The sequence below is a fragment of the Elgaria multicarinata genome, chromosome 15 (assembly GCF_023053635.1).
Source record: "Elgaria multicarinata webbii isolate HBS135686 ecotype San Diego chromosome 15, rElgMul1.1.pri, whole genome shotgun sequence".
Taxonomy (NCBI): Eukaryota; Metazoa; Chordata; class Lepidosauria; order Squamata; family Anguidae; genus Elgaria; species Elgaria multicarinata.
The window spans coordinates 8,556,883-8,572,447 of record NC_086185.1 but is presented as its reverse complement, the minus strand read 5'-3'; the positions used below and the strand labels follow the sequence as shown (position 1 = coordinate 8,572,447).

Below are 15,565 nucleotides of genomic sequence, written 5' to 3'. Positions count from 1 at the left end.
CACCCCTGCCTGAGCACTGGATCCCCTGTGTGTCACCTAGATGAACAGGTTTGACCCCTGGATGATCCAGGGATAAACCTTAGGTCTAGCTATGGCCGTAGTCTGAGTGACATCCCAGACACTTGTGGCTTAGCACAATGGTTTACTAGTAAAGTAAAACAAGTATCTTACAACTAAAGGCATTTAGTCAATAGAGTGGAGTGATACAAAGGCATTCAAAGAAAAGGTCCCTTACCCTAAGCTGGCTGTTTCTGCTCTTTCCATAAGCTCTGGTCTTGCTCTGGCTCTGGTCTTGCTCTGCTCTGGTCCTTTCCTCGCACTCTTTTATATCCTCTTCCCCCAAATCAGAAAATCAAGTTCCCACCTGAGGAAATTACTTAAATGGAGAAATGAAACTTAACCAGGGAAAGAACCTTAACTGGAGAAATGAAATTACTCCTCTCAGGGACAACAGAAAAGTCCAAGTCTCTAAAACAAAAAATAAACTGGGGCAAATTTTTAGTCTACAAAAATACTTTAGTCCAGCCTTCCCCAAACTCTAGATGTGTTGTACTATAGCTTCTATCATCCCCTGCCATCATGGCCAATGCTTCACTGAAATGCCCAGAGGTTTACCAGTAGATCTACCTTCTGCAGGCTTTCATCCTGGCTTGTCCCCGACTCCACCGGATGGCTTATAACTCTGTACGGAAGCCATATTGACAACCAAGCAAGAGAACTGAATTAGTTTGGGCCGCTGTTGTCTGCCCCAGTTTCTATGAAAGACCCAGGTTACCTTGCCTATGAGCGTCTTTCAATGACCGTTTTATAGCATGCTCATGACTGGCTCCTTCGGTTGTTTTTCCCGCTGCAAAGTAAGACCCGGAAAATCCGGTTCTTCTCGGCTGTAACTATAATTGATGCTATTTCCTGCCATGTGCAGGAGAGCTTGCGCTATAAAAATGCCCACTGAATGAGCCACGTGGTCTTTGCTTGCTTCGTCTGTCTTCCCTGTGTGATTCTGCCCGTCCGTATTATGGCAGGGAAGCAGGAAGCAAAGCAACGGTAAGGAAACACGATTTCCCCCTGTCTGAAAACACTTTATGATATTAACTCAATGACAGTCTCTTTCCAGGTATGTCAAAACGTACCTGCTTCCAGATAAAGCACGGATGGGGAAGAGGAAGACGTCCGTCAAGAAGAGAACGGTCTGCCCTCTTTACAACGAGGTGTTGAGGGTAAGGAACAATACAGGTTAACCAGAGATATTAGACAGCCAGTGTGGCGTAGTGGCTAAGGTGTTGGACTGGGAGTTGGGAGATCTGGGTTCTAGTCCCCACTCGGCCATGGAAACCCACTGGGTGACTTTGAGCCAGGCAGAGACTCTCAGCCCAACCCACCTCACAGGGTTGTTGTTGTGAGGATAAAGCGGAGAGGAGGAGGAGGGTTATGTACACTGCCTTGGGTTCCTTGGAGGGAAAATGGTGGAATATGAAATAACCATGTTATCTGAAATATGTCACATGTAGCTCTGAAATGCATCTCTCATGAAATGCATCTCTCAGCCCCATGACATGGTGACCTTTGGAAGAACAAAAAAATTTTAAAAAGTGTTTCTAAAACGGTAAAGCCCTTTCCCCCTTCTCTGCAGTACAAAATAGAAAAAATGGTTTTGCTGATTCAAAAACTGAACCTCTCCGTATGGCACAACGACCCCCTAGGACGGAACAGTTTTTTGGGCGAGATGGAAATAGACCTGGCCGGTTGGGATTGGCGGAATAATAAACTGAACTGGTACATGCTCAAACCACGGGTAAGTGCAGTTGAGGAGATATCGTGCGGAAGCTGGATTTATTTATAGGAGAAGGATGCTTAATTATACGTTTGCATTTTCAAAACATCTTAGAATCATAGAATAGCAGAGCTGGAAGGGGCCTACAAGGCCATCGAGTCCAACCCCCTGCTCAATGCAGGAATCCACCCTAAAGCATCCCTGACAGATGGTAGTCCAGCTGCCTCTTGAAGGCCTCTAGTGTGGGAGAGCCCACAACCTCCCTAGGTAACTGATTCCATTGTCGTACTGCTCTAACAGTCAGGAAGTTTTTCCTGATGTCCAGCTGGAATCTGGCTTCCTTTAACTTGAGCCCGTTATTCCATGTCCTGCACTCTGGGATGATCGAGAAGAGATCCTGGCCCTCCTCTGTGTGACAACCTTTTAAGTATTTGAAGAGTGCTATCATGTCTCCCCTCAATCTTCTCTTCTCCAGGCTAAACATGCCCAGTTCTTTCAGTCTCTGCCCAGTTCTTTCATCTTCAGTCCTTTGTACTTTCCCCCCTATTTCTGGAGGTGTTTCTTCCATGTTTCAAGCTTTCTCATCCTGACATAATGAAACTCTATTTTTATTGATTTATGGGCAGAATCCAACAGGACACTTACACCCCCACTGATTCTGTTACGCCTCACCAATTTCAGGGTGCCAGCTGACCCCACCGCTTCTGCAACGGTGCTTTAGCATTTCCAAGGCAACCCCAAAACTAGAGGAAACATTCGTTTCTGGAAGGAGGTCAGTCGGCACAACTCCACTGACCTGCCTCTTTCCAGAAACGAGTGTTTCCACTCATTTCAGGGCTTCCCTTATCATAGAATCATAGAATAGCAGAGTTGGAAGGGGCCTACAAGGCCATGGAGTCCATCCCCCCGCTCAATGCAGGAATCCACCCTAAAGCATCCCTGACAGATGGTTGTCCAGCTGCCTCTTGAAGGCCTCTAGTGTGGGAGAGCCCACAACCTCCCTAGGTAACTGGTTCCATTGTTGTACTGCTCTAACAGTCAGGAAGTTTTTCCTGATGTCCAGCTAAATTTAGCACTTTAGGAAGTGCTAAATTTCCCTTGCGTAAGTGGTGGATCCCATTGGCACAATGGAATTGGCAAGACCGACGGCTTGCAGAAGGGAATCAGCCGGGTGGGAGAGAATTGGCGGAGACGGAAGCAGCCTGTGTCGACAGTACTGAGCTAGATGGACCCAGGGTCCAACACAGAATAATAATAATAATAATAATAATAATAATAATAATAATAATAATAATAATTTATTTATTTATTACCCACCTCTCCCTCCAGATCAAGGCAGGGTACAACACAAATGCAAACGCCATAAAATACATGTAATTAAAACATTCAAAACTAATACATCGTTAAAAGCAGCACATTATTAAAAGCAGCACATTCTTAAAATTGCCTAATAATAATAATAATAATAATAATAATAATAAATTTATTTCTTATTCGCCTATCCATTCTGATCGAGGCAGGGAACAGCAGCAAATATAAAATACATAAAACTGAATTAAAACATAATATACATTGTGAAAACATCCTAAAAAAAATTCCTAAAAACATCCTAAAATTCCACTTGGTAGGCCTGCTGGAAGAGATCAGTCTTTATAGCTTTCTTAAAACCCGGAAGACTGTTTAGTTGACTAATAATAATAATTAGTCAACAGGAGGTTTCCTATCATCCTTCTAGTACCCTGGCCCTAAGCTATGAAGGGCTTGAATGGTCCAAAACAGCACTTTGAACCAGGTCCAAAACCCAGACTTAGGGCCATTGGCAGAGCACATAAATTCCTGGAGTTGCCATTGCTTCCTCCAAAACTTATTCCAGCCGAATGAAACGCCTATGAGGAAATAGGAAAGGAGCCGCGTTACCGCTGCAATGGGCCCTGGAAGGCTGCAGGTTGGAGGTCAGGCCTGGCTCAGGCTGCGAACGTGGATTTCTAGCGCAGCCAGAAATGGGCTTCTCCTTGTGTTGAAACTAGGGGTGTGCACGGACCCCCCGCTCCGCTTCACTTGCAGATCCGCCATTTTTCGGAGCGGGTCGCTCCGCCCCGCCCCCGCTCCGCCCACTTCCGCTCCGCTCCGCTCGGAGCTCCGGATCCGGATCCGGAGCTCCGTTTTTGCCCCCCCATAGGGTTGCATTGAAAGCTAAAAAAGTAAACAACTTTTTTTCCGTTGAAGTTAGAAACCTCACGTTTGGCACCATGACACCTCATGGGCGTATACACACACACGCCAAGTTTCAAGGCAATCCCATCATCCCCTGATTTTTGGCGAATTTTTGAAAATCGGGCACCCCACACACAACATCCCTGCGAGGTGGGCAGGGGAGGAGGGAGGGAAGGCAGGCAGGCATGCAGCTGGCATTTCTGGGGGCATAAGGAAGGGAGCCAAGGATAAGCCAGTAATGCATAGAAAATGGAATAAATCAATCAATAAACAAAGGAGGGGTGGAATTAAAAGCAGCAGTGTTGCTCAATAAACAGCAAGAAGAATTAAAAAAAAAAGGCTATATCTGTCTTTTACCAGCAATAGGGGGACGTGCCCGGGGGAGGGGGAAGTAGCTGCCAGTTCAAGACAGCCACCAACAGCTCTGAGAAGAAGTAAAACGCTCACTTCAACTCATAACAGGCATTGCTCCACCACTGAAAAGTGACCATTCACTTCAACTCATGATAGGCATTGCTCCACCGTTTTACTCTCTTTGGAAGGCTCTATGGCCTTCCAGTGCAGGAGAGAGTGGGGGCACGTCCACGATGAGATGCCCTAGGGGAGCTCATCCCCTTGCACCACATCGATTCAGTTGTTCACCAAGGTTAGGGTGGGGAGCAGTGCTGTGTTTTCTATCTCTTATTCTTGGCTTAGTATATGATTTCAGGTTGTGTTTGTGCATTTGGTGGGGCTACTGTGTTAAAAAACACGGGGAAAAGCCCGTTCAGATGAAGAAAGAGAAGTTTCCCAGAATCCCAAGTTACCTGTTTTGCCTATGCCCTCCTCCAACTTTGGGATCATCATGACCGGGAGCTGACTCTGCCCCTCAGCCCTTTGAAAAAGGTATTTTTCCCGCCGATTTTTAAAAAACTTCTAGCCCGCGACCCGTACGATGCAGAAAGTTGAGAGTGGTCTCAAAATGACCCCCATCCACGACTCTCTGTGCACAAGAATTTTCAGAACGATAGCTTAAACCCCCCCCCAGTTATCCCCGATTCTTTCCCTCAATGCAATCCTATGGGCGAAAAGCCGAAACGGAGCCCCGCGGTTGACCCTATTTTTAAAAAACTTCTAGCCCGCGACCCGTACGATGCAGAAAGTTGAGAGTGGTCTCAAAATGACCCCCATCCACGACTCTCTGTGCACAAGAATTTTCAGAACGATAGCTTAAACCCCCCCCCAGTTATCCCCGATTCTTTCCCTCAATGCAATCCTATGGGCGAAAAGCCGAAACGCAGTTTGAGCCCCGCGGTTGCCCCGATTTTTAAAAAAATATTGCACGTGAACCACAGCACGCAGAGAGGTGAGAGTGGTCTCAAAATGACCCCCATCCACGACTCTCTGTGCACAAGAATTTCCAGAACGATAGCTTCAAAAACAACGTAGTTATGCGCGATTATTTGCCGCAATGCAATCCTATGGCGAAATGTTTTCAAGATGGCGACCGGAGCGCTCCGACTGAACTCGGAGCTCCGAAAAATGGTCGCTTCTCTTCGCCTTGCTTCTAGGGGGTCCGCGGTCCGCTCCTACTCCGCCTCTGGGTAAGGCGGAGCAGGCCAATCCGCTACTGCTTCTACGCTCCTAATCGGAGCGGAGCACATCCCTAGTTGAAACCTCTTTCGGCTTGCTCCAAAGGTGCCTTCCTGCCAGCGCCGTGGTGGAGCTTGGGGGACGCAGCGCCGGGACTGTTTCGTGAGCAGGGATGTTGACGTCATCTGCCACACACACACACACACACACACGCTAGACTTCCCCGTTCCCTCTGAACAGATCTGCAATCGTGGGAGGCCGTGCCAGTAGAGCAGCGAATCCACTCCAGGTTTCAGTCAGAACTCTAAAGGACCTATCCAGGGTGCTGAACCCAGAGCTCCTTTAGAATTCTGACCAGTTCTGAGTGGATTCACCACCCCACTGGCATCAGACCCACGAGCGTCCATTGCCTGCACTTCTCATAGGAGGTTTGGGGACATGGATTTCCCCAGCAAGAATATATCACTGGCCCCTGTTATGATGCAAAGGCTTTGCGGGCGGCTTAGTCTTGAATAGGCAATGAAGACCCATTAGCTTTACGAAAGGCTGTTCCCGGTGGAGGTGAAAAGTGGTCGGTTTGTTGGTACGGATCCACCCGGCTGCCTGCAACTTTGGACTCTCCTCGGGGGCGTGGCTCTAAGCGTGTCGTGATGAGCGCCTGCGCCTCCAAATTTACCCATGAGAGACGCGATGGGTTACAGGTCTGTTTTTGATCCTGTGACGCTCCACCTGTGCTCAGAAGCTGGTCTGAAATCCTTGCTGCTCTTCGGTGCACATTTACATCTCTCCCGGCCCTTTTCTCTTTCAGAGTCTCTCGACCATCAATTGCGTCGATCATCGGGGAGTGATTAATCTTTCCATCAAGTACATCCCGCCAGGAAGTCTAGGTAAAATTGCATTGCGCAATCCTAAGCCCACAAACTTTTCCATGTTACTAGATGCCGGGCGCCTTGCCATCGGAATGTATTTCCCTCCAGGCTAAAATGCCTAAAACTGTCCGTTCCGTTTTGCTTTCGGTTTCTTTTCCTTTAGCACAGAGAAGGGCAACTTGTGGCTCCCTAAATGTTGGTGGACTGCAACTCCCATCAGCTCTAGCCAACATAGCTAAAGGTGAGAAATGATGGGAGCAAACCAACAGCATCCGGAGGGCCACCTGTTGCTCAACCCTGCCTTAGTGTGTGATGCAACTTTTACCAGCCAAAGTTTGTCTGCTCAGACATTAAGGCCCAATCTGCACCAAGCAAGATATTGCACTATGAAAGCGGTATGAGCCATCTTGACTCTACGCCACGTCACTCTCCATCTGGACCTTGTTTAAACTTTGAATGAATGAAAATTAAAGGCATACTTATGAGTTAACCATTCCTATTATAATCAGGCAACCATTTCTGTTATCATTCACGGCAGGTCGAAAGACTCCTCCATCTGGAGAGGTCCATATCTGGGTGAAAGACACCAAAGACCTCCCACAGTTACGTCCCTCTGGAGTGGACTCCTTCGTGAAATGGTACGTGTCCCATTGGTGAGACTCTCCCCCAACCCTCTTGGTTATTTATAGGCCTTGGGCCGAAACCCCAAATCCGAGTCAAGGCGGGATGATTCGGCCTGCCCTGGCCTAATTACGAGGTGGTACTGGGTTGGCCTGAGGCACCCTGAAGTGAGGCAGATCATTCCAAAGGCCTCGGGTCGATTCAGGGAGGTGGTGGGCCACTTCCCCGGCCTGCCCATATGGGAAGGTTGGTGTGAGGCCAACCGTGAGTCCATTGGACTCGCCTCCCTCCCTGGTTACCTCCAAAATCCACCACTGCCACGATGTAAGTTTGCTGTGCCAGCCCAGGATGATGGGAGCTGTAGTCCAACTGGTCTGATGGTCTTCCTGTTGGAGTAGGCTGCCTTCACTTATGATGTGAGGAATATTTAAACCAGGGATGGGCAACTTGTGGCCCTTTGGATGTTTGGGCCTACAACTCCCATCAGCCTTAGCCATCATAGCCAATGGTGAGGATCATGGGAGTTGTACGACAAAACATCTGGAGGGCCACAAGTTGCCCAACCCTGATTTAAACTCTGGTCTCAGGGGGAGGGGGGGCTTGGATTACAGAACTGATATAACATAGTGGCTGAAAGAGACTGGATTAGAAATTAGAAAGTTCCTAGTTCAAATTTCGCCCCTGTCATGTACTCAGTAACGGCCTTAGGCAAGCTGCTCTTTCTGAGCCTCAGTCCCTTCCCTTGTCTGTAATGGGGGAGGGGGGTAATAATACTGGTTTACCTTGCAGGGTTGTTGTAAAGACAACAGCTAGATAATGCACAGCAAATGCTTTGAATGCTCAAAAGTTGCTCAAAAAATAATGCTCAACTAATGCTAAAAAATAATACAAATGTTGAGTATTATTGATATTGTGGCAGTAGAAATAACTGACGAAAGATACCCGTAAAGACCTGTCCCACGTCTCACGCAATGCTATTTCCTTCTCCCAAAGCTACGTTCTTCCAGACACCAGTAAGAAGAGTTATCAAAAAACCCGAATTGTCAAGAGAGACTCCAACCCCGTCTTTAACCACACAATTGTGTATGACGGATTCCACACGGAGGACCTGAAAGATGCCTGCGTAGAGCTGACCATCTGGGATCACGAAAAGCTCACCAACCACTTCCTTGGAGGGATCCGTCTAGGTCTTGGAACAGGTAAGCGGCTGGCCGGTTTGTGTCCTTTTAGCTTAACCATGGAACAAGTTGGAGAGAGGCAGTGTGGCGCAGTGGTTAGAGCGTTGGACTGGGACCCGGGAGATCTGGGTTCTTTTAGTGTGGCAGGAAATCTTGCACAAAAGCAGGATTGGTGAAATGATTGGTGGTTGGAGAAAAGGGGGTGGAGCCAAGGAAAGGGGGTGTGGCTGACTGGGGAACCCCAGAGGGCCAGCTTGGTACCTCAAGAAGGCCGGATTTGGCCCAACGGCCGGACGTCCTGCCCCCCCCCCGCTCCACATGTTCAAAATGTTGTTTGCACAGGGAGCTACTTGTATTCTCCCGACTGCAAGTCAGTTTCCTCATGATCAGTACATAAGAACATCAGAAGAGCCCTGAGGCCGGATCAGACTGAGGGTCCTTCTAGTCCAGCACTCTGTTCACACAGTGGCCAAAAAGCTGTAAGGTGACCCTATGAAAAGGAGGACCGGGCTCCTGTATCTTTAACAGTTGCATAGAAAAGGGAATTTCAGCAGGTGTCATTTGTATATATGGAGAACCTGGTGACATTACCTCTGCATCACAAGAGTTAAAGGTGCAGGAGACCTGCCATCTTTTGTATCTGGTCACACTAGTCAGGGCTCCTACAGCTTTAACTGTTGTGAAGAAGAGTGAAGTTCACCAGGTGCTTCATGCATACGAGTGACACCTACTGAAATTCCCTTTTCTAGTCAACTGTTAAAGTTACAGGAGCCCTGTCCTCCTTTCCATTGGGTCACCCTCGGCAACTTGTGCTCTTACAGATGTGCTTCTCCAGATGTTTTGGCCTAAAAGTCCCATCAGTCCTAGCCTACGTAGTCAATGTTGAGCGGGAGGGAGAGTTGCCAAGGGTGACCCTATGGAAAGGAGGACAGGGCTCCTGTATCTTTAACAGTTGCATAGAAAAGGGAATTTCAGCAGGTGTCATTTGTATATATGGAGAACCTGGTGAAATTCCCTCTTCATCACAGCAGTTAAAGCTGCAGGAGCTATACTAGAGTGACCAGTTTTAAAAGAGGGCAGGGCTCCTGCAGCTTTAAATGTTGTGATGAAGAGGGAATTTCACCAGGTTCCCCATATATACAAATGACACCTGCTGAAATTTTCTTTTCAATACAACTGTTAAAGATACAGGAGCCTGGTCCTCCTTTCCATAGGGTCACCCTAACCAGCTGCTTGGCCAGGAACCAACAAAGCAGGACATGGTGCAACTCATGCCCATGTTCCCCAGCAACTGGTGTATAGAGGCTTACTGCCTCTGATACTGGAGGTTGCACTTAGCCATGAGGGCTATTTATTTATTTATTTATTTATTACATTTTTATACCACCCAATAGCCGAAGCTCTCTGGGCGGTTCACAAAAATGAAAACCATAATAAAACAACCAACAGGTTAAAAGCACAAATAAAAAATACAGTATAAAAAGCACAACCAGGATAAAACCAAACCACGCAGCAAAATTGATATAAGATTAAAATACAGAGTTAGAACAGTAAAATTTAAATTTAAGTTAAAATTAAGTGTTAAAATACTGAGAATAAAAAGGTCTTCAGCTGGCAACGAAAAGAGTACAGTGTAGGCGCCAGGCGGACCTCTCTGGGGAGCTCATTCCACAGCGGAGAAAGCCCTCCTCCTAGTAGCCACCTGCCTCACTTCCTTCGGCAGGGGCTCACGGAGAAGGGCCCCTGTAGATGATCTTAAGGTCCGGGTAGGTACATATGGGAGGAGGCGTTCCTTCAAATAACCTGGCCCCAAACCGTTTAGGGCTTTAAATGTCAATACCAGCACTTTGAATCGGGCCCAGACCTGGACTGGCAGCCAATGAAGTTCTAAAAGGACTGGCGTAATGTGATTTTGCCAGCCAGTAGCCATCGGACCCATCCAGAAATACCTTAAACCCTTTTGGTTAAGCAGCAGGGTTTAAGGCACCTTCTGCGATCCATTTTGCTAAGCCCTGCTCACTCACTAACCACAGTCAGACCGTCTGCAGCAGGGTTAGCGGCTCTAACCATGGCTTAAAGTGTTGTGTGCCACAGCACAGCTTGCGGTTAGTGCTAACCGCAGAGAACCACAGTTTTGCTAACCACAGAGCCTGAAGTGTCGCAGGCCCATTGAATGCTTTCTCCTCCAGGAATTTATCCAACCTCCTTTTAAAGCCATCCAAATTGGTGGCCACCACTAGGGTTGTTTTGCAACGTAGGCAAGGAAGTCTGCCAACATTCTGTTGGACGCAAGAATGCCTTTCTGCAAACGGGCTCTTAAACGCAGCAAGAGCAATGACCCAAATCAGCCCCTAGTGCCAGCTAACCTCCTCGATTGCTAGGCCTTCATTACCTCTTACCTATGTGCCACCAAGATAAATATAATGTACAGATATATGTAAACTGGGGTGACCCTATGAAAAGGAGGACAGGGCTCCTGTATCTTTACCAGTTGTATTGAAAAGGGAATTTCAGCAGGTGTCATTTGTATAGATGGGGAACCTGGTGAAATTCCCTCTTCATCACAACAGTTAAAGCTGCAGGTGCCCTGCCCTCTTTTAAATCTGGTCACTCTAGTATAGTTCCTGCAGCTTTAACTGCAGTGATGAAGAGGGAATTTCGCCAGGTTCTCCATTTATACAAATGACACCAGCTGAAATTCCCTTTTCTATGCAACTGTTAAAGATACAGAAGCCCTGTCCACCTTTTCATATGGTCACCCTATGTAAACCTATAAGCCAAAAGCACCTTTATAGCCCTGTGCCCCGAACGGTGCTTGTCTTCCAGGTTTTACGTCGAGAACAGTTTCTCTTTAGGTCCTGGGTGTTCATTTGACCACTGTCAACAGAGTCATAATCCCTGCAACAAAAGAACCCAGAGCCCTTAAGGAGCAAACTGGACACAAGACGCCATTTATGGAATTAACAATTCTATATATCGCTGTTTAAAAGTAAACCACAGGTATGGGGGTGGGATTTATCCAGATAGGGACCCTGCTGTGTGTGTGGGGGGGGGAACAAGGTGTCATAGGGGGGCATTGCCCTTTTGCCCCCACTGCAGTCCTAATCCATGTCGGCCTCCACAGTGCCTGCTATTTGTATAGGGGAAAGCTCCCATAGGAGTGAATGAGACTATCTCTCCCCACAATGCAAATAGCAAATGCAGGGGCCCCAATTTGTTCCGGGACCACAGCAGGAGGCAACAGCCCCCCTTCCCACCAACCACTTCAGGATAGGGATGTTGGGGAAATCCACCATCGCTTCAAATGAGCTCCAATTTCTACGAATCCAACCTGCAGATTTCGCAGCGGACAGACTTTTTCCGAGCTGTGTGGATTCCACAGACACGCAGACCCAGTTTTCACTGGGGGTGGGGGAGTGGGGGAGATTTGCAGAAATGCACAAGTGTTCAAGTCCACACTTCCGTTAATGTGCATGAGCACAACTGCACATTTCGGTCAATGCACCTTAGCAAACAAAACACAATTCTTGCACCAAAAGATCTGATTCCGTCAATGAGCAAATGACATCACTAAAGACGCCTGATAATCCACGAAACATAGATGGAACAGATTTAACCAAATCCATACATCTCTACACCAGGGTCCCAAACCATACCAGATCCCTGCACCTGTAGTTTCCTTTTGAAAAGCCACTCACACCATTAGTAATTGCATGGATGGCCGCAAATGTTTGACTATAGGATGACCCTTTTCCTCAGCTCTTTCTACAACGATTTGTCTCTTCTTCTTCTTCTTCTTCTTCTTCTTCTTCTTCTTCTTCTTCTTCTTCTTCTTCTTCTTCTTCTTCTTCCCCTCCTCCTCCTCCTCCTCCTCCTCCTCCTTCTCTTTGAAAGGTTACAGCTATGGGATTGCTGTGGACTGGATGGATTCCACACAAGAGGAAGTGGCCTTCTGGCAGGAAATGATGTCGACGGCCAATGAATGGATTGAAGGATCCCTGCCTTTGCGTTCCTTGGCTGGGAAAAGGAAGCTGAAATGAACGTTTTGGCACCTGGCGAGAGACAGAAGAGGAATTTGTCAGGCATCAGGTTATTTTGATCGTATTTGCGACATCCTTCAAAGAAGCAAAGAGCTACGAATTATTCCTTATCTCAGAGAGAACTGGAAAGACGTAATACTGAAATCACTCCTCAGCTCAGCCAAAAGGCATGGAGGGACTCCTGTTTACCTTTGTGGCATGAACTACACCTTGGAGTTTTTAATGAGATTTTGACTACATGCCCAGAAGGCAGAGAAGAAGAGATGGAAACATTTTATTGGGGCAGGGGGTAAATTTAATTTTATTAATCTTTCCATGGTGGTTTTGGCTAGCACATGCACCCACCAAGAAAGCACGCACACAGAAACACACACACACACACACACACACACACCATGACAAAAAACTTGGAACCCTGCGGTCTGATGTGAATGATCCATGAAAAGGCTGTACTAGGATACGAATGCAGTCTCTTTTCTTTTGTTACGCTGAACCAAAGGATTGATCTATCTTGCCAATATCCATCTAGGTATTCTAGTCTGACCCAGGGGCAGGCCAAATGTAGAGCCTGTAGTGTGGTGGCCCCTTCTCTTTGGAACTCCCTGCCCCTGGAGGTCAGCTAGGCGACAACACTTCGCTACTTCTAGTGCCTTCTGAAAACTACTCTTTTCCAAGAAGCGTTCCTCAACTGACCAGCCACTGTTGTTGTTGTTTTTTATTGGTACTTGCTTTTAAATTGATTTTAATTTGAAGTTTTAATCTTCTTTTATCTTTTTGCTGTTTTATTCTTATGTCCACCGCTCCGGAATCTGTTTCAGGTATGAAGCGGTATATAAATATTGTAAATAAATAATAATAAATGATCTCCACCTACTAGTAGACCACTGGATGCAATTTCTGGTGGACCACATAATGCGCAGGTGAAAAAGCCTCAGGTCTGATGACCAAATCTGGCCCTCTGAGTTTCCCCAAGAAGCCCCGCCCCCTTTTCTTCAACCACCAATCAGGAACACATCTCCTGAGGTTCACAGTTACTGGCAGTCAGAGCTTTAAGCTACAATATGCTGGTATGTTTGGCCCTGCCCCTTTGGCTCCACCCACTCCTGGAATGCACACACACACACACACACCCCAAGGGCTTCTCTGAAATGGAAAGTAGCCCTCAGGGTGAAAACCTGACCTAGGGCCTGCTGGTTGAAGAGATTCTTGCAAAGAACGTCAGGATTTGATCACATCAAGCAAGCCCTGTCGTATGTTCTTAATCAGGAAGAAATACTCAGGGTCACTTAGTATGTGTTATGTGCCCAGTGCTGTAATGAATTCAGGGAGTTCATGCAAAGCCAGGATTTTTTTTCAGAGCAAGGAAGACCACATCTTCTGCCAAAGAGCCAGGGTAATGGATGGTCTTTCCTTGTTCTGGCAAGTGAATGAGGTGATATGGTCAAAGAATGGTGGAAATAATCAAAAGGAGGCTGTATGCGTCTTTCCCCTTCTTTGATGGGGTTCCTACTTCACGCTAGCAGTTGAAATGCTAATACTAGGGCTGTGGACGGACACACACACACCCCGGAACCGCTTCGTGGCCCGATACGGAACTTTCGGATTGGGCCCGAACAGTTTTGGGTCGATCCGACCCTCCCCGCTCCACAGAGCGAGATCTGGAAGGGCGGATTGAGATTTTGCCCCCCCTTCCCTACTTACTTGCCTCCGCGGCGGGCAGCAGAGGCAGGTAAGTGGGGAAGGGGGGACAAAATGGGGGCCAAATAAGCCCCCCTCCCCCTGCTCCATTACCTGGCTCCGCCGCCATTGCCACATGGACTGCGGCGGCGGAGCCAGGTAAGCCCCTTCCCTCCCACTTACCTGCGTCTGTCATGGTCCGATGCAGGCTTCAACTGAGGCCCAGGCCTCTGCTTCCGCTTTGAGGCCTGGGCCTCAATTGAAGCCTGCACTGAACCGCGATGGACACAGGTAAGCCCCCCTCTCCCCTGCTCCCTTACCTGGCTCCACCGCCGTCACTGCACAGACTGCGGCGGTGGCAGCGGCGCCAAGTGAGCCCCCCTCCCCCCCACCTACTTGCATTCGGAGCTCCGGATGGAAGCGAACCACTTCGCCTTGATCCGCAGCTCCCCCGACCCGTTTCGGATCCACCTTTGGCTGATCAGGTCGCTCTGCTCTGGATTCGCGATCCGAATCAGAGCGAAGCACAGCCCTAGCTAAGACTGTTTGGCAAGACTGTTTGCTTTTTCTTCTTTCTTTCTTTTTTTTTCTTTTTTTAATTAAAAGTTAAAAGGTTCATTTCAGTGGCTGAAGAACTTTAGTTAAAGCTCCGAGTATTTTAAAAGTCTAATCGACCCAGTCAGAAGTAAACATCACTGTGTTTGATGCAGCTTCTATCCAGATAGCTATGCAAACTCTGCATCAGATCACAGTCATGTCTTGTAAACTTAATTGTGAAATTTTATTAGTGGTTGACTGTCGGTCTGTTTTGGAAGTTGTTTTTTGATGATGGAGTTTTTAACCAGAATGTCAGTTCCTTTGAATGTAGATAATAGAAATGCATGAGATTTATCACACACACACACACGCACACAAATACAAACAGACTCAGAAACACGGGAAAAACAGTGTGTGTGTGTGTTTTACACACACAGAGAGAAACACACACACATGCAAACACATGTTGCATCAGGGGATTTGTGAATAGTTAAAAACGGTGGCCCCAACCCCAATACCCCATGACAATAAGTATCATTAATGAGTCAATGTGCAAGCAACTTCGAGGAAAAAAACATCTTTAAAAGCAGAATACAATTCATTATCAAAATAATGCAAAATTGGTCCTAGAACAAGAAGAGGATATTTGTGCATTCCATTCTATGTTTTGTTAGTTTTCCCCCCAATAGTTTGTCCATTTAAATGAAGTCCCAGTTTAAGAGAAGAAGCTTAGCGTGAAGGATTGGTCACTGTGTGAAGAGAATGCTGGACTAGATAGGTCTTTGGACTAGATAGACCTTTGGACTGATTCAGCATGTCATATTCTGCTTCCCTTCATTATTTTTGTAGCACAGTCAGATGCCTGTGCCTTCTGTTTCATTTTTAAAAGTGAGAAGCACTTGATAAACCCAAAAAGAATTTTGTCAGTGTCATGGGTAGGCCTGCAAGCCTTGCCAATCAGGTAAAAAATAAGTGTCCACCTGCTTTATGCGTAACGTCTACGAATTTTTCCTGTAAGCCAGAATTGTCTCTTAATGCCGCAGACTCCTAGGACTGGGATCTCCGAAAACACGTCCTGAAATTTAA

General features: G+C 47.1%; 1 protein-coding gene across 3 annotated transcripts in view; it reads left to right on the top strand.

Annotated features, from left to right (window-relative positions):
• Positions 1 to 13,088, top strand: part of LOC134409388 (synaptotagmin-like protein 4) — a 43,152-nt gene extending 30,064 nt beyond the window's left edge. For 2 of the 3 annotated variants that reach the window (XM_063142099.1, XM_063142101.1), the window contains 6 exons: positions 1,115 to 1,217; positions 1,631 to 1,792; positions 6,366 to 6,444; positions 6,965 to 7,064; positions 8,041 to 8,246; positions 12,120 to 13,088. In XM_063142099.1, the coding sequence (XP_062998169.1) occupies positions 1,115 to 1,217; positions 1,631 to 1,792; positions 6,366 to 6,444; positions 6,965 to 7,064; positions 8,041 to 8,246; positions 12,120 to 12,265 (796 nt within the window). In that variant the 3' untranslated portion in view covers positions 12,266 to 13,088. The remainder of the gene's footprint in view (positions 1 to 1,114; positions 1,218 to 1,630; positions 1,793 to 6,365; positions 6,445 to 6,964; positions 7,065 to 8,040; positions 8,247 to 12,119) is intronic. The other variant, XM_063142100.1, reaches the window with a different exon arrangement.
• The last annotated feature ends 2,477 nt before the right edge of the window (positions 13,089 to 15,565 follow it).